The following is a 6,000-nucleotide window of genomic DNA, read 5'->3' as shown; positions in this document are numbered from 1 at the left end:
TAACAATGACACTATATGATATACTTGAAATAGTGGTAACAATGGCACTGTATGATATACTTGAAACAGTGGTAACAATGGCACTGTATGATGTAAATTGGTCAGGTAACAATGGGCTGACCGGTCAGGTAACAATGACTGACCAAGATATTGCGCTTGGGCTGTAGGAGCCCCTCCGGAGTCTGTACACACCCCCAGTGAGCGCTATCGACGATAAATAAATATGGATGGCTCGGGCTGCACGCCGCAGTGGGTACTGGAATGTACCATCATATGCATTGCATTGCATTCATGTATTTGTATTTATACTGTTGTTTAGCTGTTCAGTTCCATATGTTGCTGTATATTTGGATTTTAGCTTACTTTGTGTATTTATTGGATTTTCTTATCTTCGGACTGTAGTTATTTTTATTACTCACTGGGTTGGAGTACTCACTTTACTCCCTGCACCTCGCGTGCAGCAGCAGGTATTGGTCACCCGGTAGCGGGATATTAGCTCATTGAAGGTATTACTATTGTAGCTGAGCAAGGTTACCGCCAGCGTTCGCGACACCGGACATTGTCTTTAGAATTTCAAAATTTAATTTTGTATATTATTGGCCCTGTAGTTGTGTTTAGGATTTCTTTAGATGCTCGTGACTTGTGACACCCCGGTCGGGTTATGTTGGGCTTTAAATACTGGTTATTATTATCGTTAAGCTGTATTTATTTATTCATTTATGTTTAATAATTGTTAAAGATACGATTTGGGTTAGTTGGCTGGCCTTGTCTTCACGAGAGGCGCCATCACGACCGGGTTAGAAAATTGGGTCGTGACAAAACGGTCTGCTCGGGGATCACCGAGAATCAGGTGGAAGCCTTGACTAAAGATAAAGCCCAAGAGTTGGAGTGTCGGTTGTTGGCTATGGGAGCTTGGAGGAGCAGTGGGGACGCAAACACTATGTGGTCAGCAACAACATACTGTATAAGGGCGTCTGCGAGAGAGGTGTTAGGGGTCTCAACTGGTGTATCTGGTAGGCATAAAGGTGACTGTTGGTGGAATGAAGTGGTCCAAGGTAAAGTGGAAGCGAAAAAGGCGACATACCTGAAGTTAGTGGGGAGCATAGGTGAGGAGGAGATGCGAGCGTGCATGGAGAGATATAAGGTAGCTAGGAAAGAAGCTAAACTGTCGGTCACAGAGGCGAAGACTGCAGCTTATAGCCGTATGTACGAGGAACTGGGGGAAGAGGGCAGGGAGAAGAAGTTATTTCGGCTGTCCAAGTTGAGAGAGAGGAAGGCTTGAGATTTGGACCAAGTGAGATGCATCAAGGACGAGGATGGTAGGATACTGGTGGAAGATGCCCAAATTAAGAGGAGATGGCAAACTTACTTCCACAGACTTCTGAATGGAAAAAGGGGATCGGGATATTGTGCTAGGCGAATTGGAGCATTCCGTGAGTCACCGAGACTTCGAGCACTGCAGGCGTATCAAGGTTGAGGAGGTCATGGGGGCTATGCGTAGGATGCGTAGGGGAAGAGCAACCGGACCAGACGAGATTCCAGTGGAATTTTGGAAGGGTGTAGGGAGAGCAGGTTTAGAGTGGTTGACTGGGCTGTTTAATGTTATTTTCAAGGCAAAGAGGATTCCAGATGAGTGGAGGTGGAGTTCGGTGGTCCCATTGTACAAGAACAAAGGTGATATCTAGAGTTGTAATAATTATAGGGGTATCAAATTACTGAGTCATACCATGAAAGTATGGGAGAGGGTCATTGAAGCAAGGGTGAGGATGACAGTGTCTATATCAGACAACCAGTTCGGGTTCATGCCGGGTCGTTCAACCACAGAAGCTATACACCTTGTTAGGAGGTTGGTGGAACTGTACAGAGAGAGAAAGAAGGATCTGCACATGGTGTTTATTGACTTGGAGAAAGCGTATGACAAGGTTCCTAGAGAAGTTTTATGGAGATGCTTGGAGGCAAAAGGTGTGCCGATTCCCTATATTATGGCGATTAGGGACATGTATGATGGGGCTAAGACTCGGGTTAGGATGGTAGGAGGTGACTCTGAGCACTTTCCGGTTGAAATGGGGTTACACCAAGGCTCTGCGCTCAGTCCATTCTTATTCGCCCAGGTGATGGATGGGTTAACAAACCATATACAGGGGGAGGTGCCATGGTGCATGCTATTTACCGATGACATAGTTCTGATCGATGAGTCACGAACCGGTGTTAATGAAAGACTGGAAGTTTGGAGACATACTCTTGAGTCTAAAGGTTTCAAGCTGAGTAGAACGAAGACGGAATACTTGGAGTGTTTTTTCAGCACTGAGTCGGGGGAAGTGGGCGTGGATGTGAGGCTTGAATCACAGGTTATCCCAAGTAGAGGAAACTTCAAGTACCTTGGGTAAATTATCCATGGGGGAGGGGAGATTGATGAAGATGTCGCACACCGTATTGGGGTAGGATGGATGAAGTGGAGGTTAGCATCCGGAGTTTTGTGTGACAAAAGAGTGGTAACAATACTCAAAGGTAAGTTCTATAAAGCGATGGTTAGACCGGCCATGATGTATGGGGCAAAGTGTTGGCCTGTTAAGATCTCACATATCCAAAAGATGAAAGTAGTTGAAATGAGAATGTTGAGGTGGATGTGCGGGCACACCAGGATGGACAAGATTAGAAATGATGATATTCGGGAGAAGGTGCACGTGGCTCCTATTGATGACAAGATGCGAGAAGCGCGACTCAGATGGTTCGGGCATGTAATGAGGAGAAGCCCAGATGCTCCAGTGAGGAGGTGTGAGCGGCTGGTTGTGGAGGGCACGAGAAGAGGTAGAGGGCGGCCTAAGAAGTATTGGGGAGAAGTGATCAGGCAGGATATGACGAGACTTCAGATTTCCGAGGACATGACACTTGATAGAAATTTGTGGAGGTCGAGTATTACAGTTGTAGGCTAGGAGCTAGTTGAGTCTTGCGTTACTTTGTTCCATTGTGAGCCTAGTCTGGTAAGGTTTCAATCGAAAATTACTAGGGGCATTGTCGTGTCTTAATATTTTCTCTTTTCGGTGCTAGATCTATTTACTAGCCATCATTTCTGTCTTGTATTTTTCTTATGCATTTTAGGTTCCTATTTTTCCTATGATCTCTATGGTGAAACTAATGTTCTCCCCTTTTGTTTTTCTGGTTTTTCTTATTATCTTGAGTCGAGGGTCTTTCGGAAACAGCCTCTTTACCCTTTTGGGGTAGGGGTAAGGTCTGCGTACATACTACCCTCCCCAAACCTCACTTGTGGGATTTTCCTGGGTTGTTGTTGTGTTAAGAGCTTTTATTTTCATTCTGATGTTACATTGTAAAGCTGTTTATTTTTGCTTCAATTCAAACTTCAAAGAGATATTTTTGGTTAGATAAGCCACTAGCTGTTCCCACTTTAGGCTGAAGTTCCAAATTCAAATATTTATTGACATCCCATTAGTCAAATTTTCAGTCTTGGATCTCTTACCTTTTCTGGTATGAAATGTAATGAGATGTTTAATTTGTCTGCCAAGGATACAAGTAATTCCTTTTTTCTGGTGGTCAATTGAAAGACAACGAGTTCCCTATATATATGTGTTTAACCAAAAATCTGAGTCTTTGGTCAAAGCTAGAAAGAAATTCGGGTACTGATAATCAGGAGACGAAAATAAAATATTTTTGAGAATGATGGTAAAGTAGTAAATAGTTTTGTATTTCAGTAAGATCTCAATCGTATTTCGTGTCCTTACAGATGTTGAGTCTTTCCCCTTTTATAGTTGATTCTAGGAGAAGATATAATGCCTTTGTCTTAATGAGGCAATTATGAGCAATAAATGATATTTAAAAGAAACGTTACACAATCATTTCTATTTAATTCAGATTCTCTAACGTATTTGACATTTAATGTTGTATTTAGACTCTTTTACGTCATCAGATTCGTATCTTCAACTTCTTCTGATCTTTGATCTTTAAACGACCCAAATAGGTACGAGACTCGTACCTATTTTAGTAACGGTCCACACCTATGTTGCTTTCTTTTCCCCTATCTGTTGTCGCCCTTGCCTCTTGGCTATTTATTGCGTTTTGACCTTCTGACCAGTCTACGTGTTATGACACGTCATCTTCAATATTCAAACTCAGTTTTTTCCCAATATAGATAGTCTCCCTACTTTCCATTTATTTATCCATTAAATATTTGGGAAGTGGACCTTCACAAAAAGGGATTTGTTTTGCTGTAATCAATGGTATGACAGTACTGACACCCCAGTTGTCTTTTCTATTTAATGCTCTGCACACGTGTCACCTTTCATTTGGTTTTGTAATTCTGTAGCCTTTTTCCAAGGTTTATTCATCCCTTATAGTCACGAAGCGATAGTTGCCTTTATTATAGGCTTTCCATCATTACACTTCTTTGCTTGACGGTTGCTATTATATACATATATATCCTTTTTCCCTTTGTCCTTTTCTTCATAAACCCTTAACAGATCCTTTACTCTTTATTTCTACTCCTTTCTCCTTGAGTTCATCCTTTTCTCTACAATGGCATCTCCGAATCCGTACCCTAAAAGAATCTCAATTCTTGATAGCTTCTCCAATGCCCCTGTAAGACATAGAAGAGGAAGAGGAGGCAGGCTTCGTAGCCTAGGATCCGTTCGTGGTGGTGCCTCTGGTTCTGTCATGCCTTCTTCTAGCTCCGGTACTATTTCCAGAGGTTCTATTAGTAAGAAATCTTCCTCTAAAGGTAAAGAACTTCCTGAGCCTCTTCAAGAGCCTTTAGTTGAGGAAATAGTACCCAACGACCTATCTTTTGAGAATGATAGGAAATCTCTTCGTGAGCAAGTTGTCAATTTAGAGAAAGCTGACACTTTTCCTTCTTTAATCACTGAACCTTTGGTTTCTATTGTTCGAAAAGATTGCAACTGGAGAAGTGATTTTCGTATAGTAATCCCTAATCCAAATCAAAGAATATCTTCTTTTAGGATTGAATTTCTTTTGTTTATACTTACCCCTTCACTTTGGGATTTATTCCTGCTATTGACCCAGTCATACTTGATTTCTGTCGTTTTTTCAAAATTTGTTTGGGACAAATTGGTCCCCTTGTATGGAGAACAGTGGCTTGTTTGAGGTATTTATATGTTAAAGCCGGTGTTGATTTTTCCTTTCCCCACCTTATTCATCTTTACCAACCCAAGTTATTTTGCAATGGAGTTTTTACTCTAACTGCAAGAAGTAAAAGGGTCTTAGTAAGCCCTGAAGATGACAAGGACCGCGGGTGGTACACTCGTTATGTTGCGGTACGCACAGTTGATTTGGTGGGTGAAACAAATATCCCCTTCCCTGAGAAGTGGAACTTTGCACGTAAGTTTTTTTTTTACTTACCGTTCTTACCTCTTAAGAATTTCAACTTCTTTTCTAATTTCATCCTTTTTTGCTTTTCTATAGCAACCATGGGAGATGTGGAACCCGTTCCTAATTTCCTTGGTTGGGTAGATTTAATCATGAAAGTCATGTCTATGGAGGCGAGAACGTGGAAATCCATTTCCAATTTACATGGTTGGAAAGTGAAAACTCACGGTATGCATCTCTTTATCATTTTTCGTATGACAAGTCCTTTATTTTTTCTAACTTCTTTTTTTTTAAAATCCTTCTTTTTGTCAGGATTTGCTATTCGAGGAATGACAACCGAAGTGGCTACTGCCCTTCGAGCCTCTTCTGGTACTTCTCTTTCTGTGGAGAGAACTCAAGCTAGGCTGTCAAAGAGGAAAGTTGTAGAAGAAGATTCTGAGGATGAAGACACCTCTTTGATAGCTAGACCAAGATCCAGGAGACGCATAGTTCCGAGAATGAAGTTGAAGTTACCCTGTCTGTGCCTCTCTTACTGAACCTGTTCACATTCCCTCTGAAGATGAAACCACTCCGAGGGACACCAACGAATCTATTCATCGTCTCTTCGTTGGTAGTTTTGAAAGTGGAGAACTAGGTCCAATTTTAGATGAAGTTCCTCTTTCTTCC

The 6,000-nt window shown here is 41.8% G+C and overlaps 1 protein-coding gene across 1 annotated transcript; it reads left to right on the top strand.

Moving 5' to 3' along the window:
• The first annotated feature begins 904 nt into the window (after positions 1-904).
• LOC142162303 (uncharacterized) lies at positions 905-1,282 on the top strand. Its single transcript, XM_075218641.1, has one exon. It carries the CDS (start codon positions 905-907, stop codon positions 1,280-1,282), a length of 378 nt encoding a protein of 125 aa, XP_075074742.1.
• Positions 1,283-6,000: the final 4,718 nt, after the last annotated feature.

Source organism: Nicotiana tabacum, chromosome 7, assembly GCF_000715075.1.
Source record: "Nicotiana tabacum cultivar K326 chromosome 7, ASM71507v2, whole genome shotgun sequence".
Lineage (NCBI taxonomy): Eukaryota > Viridiplantae > Streptophyta > Magnoliopsida > Solanales > Solanaceae > Nicotiana > Nicotiana tabacum.
This window is presented reverse-complemented; position numbering and strand designations above follow the sequence as displayed.

Excerpts from the sequence above, each read along its gene's own strand:
- LOC142162303 (XM_075218641.1), top strand. The coding sequence starts at position 905 with ATGGGAGCTTGGAGGAGCAGTGGGGACGCAAACACTATGTGGTCAGCA.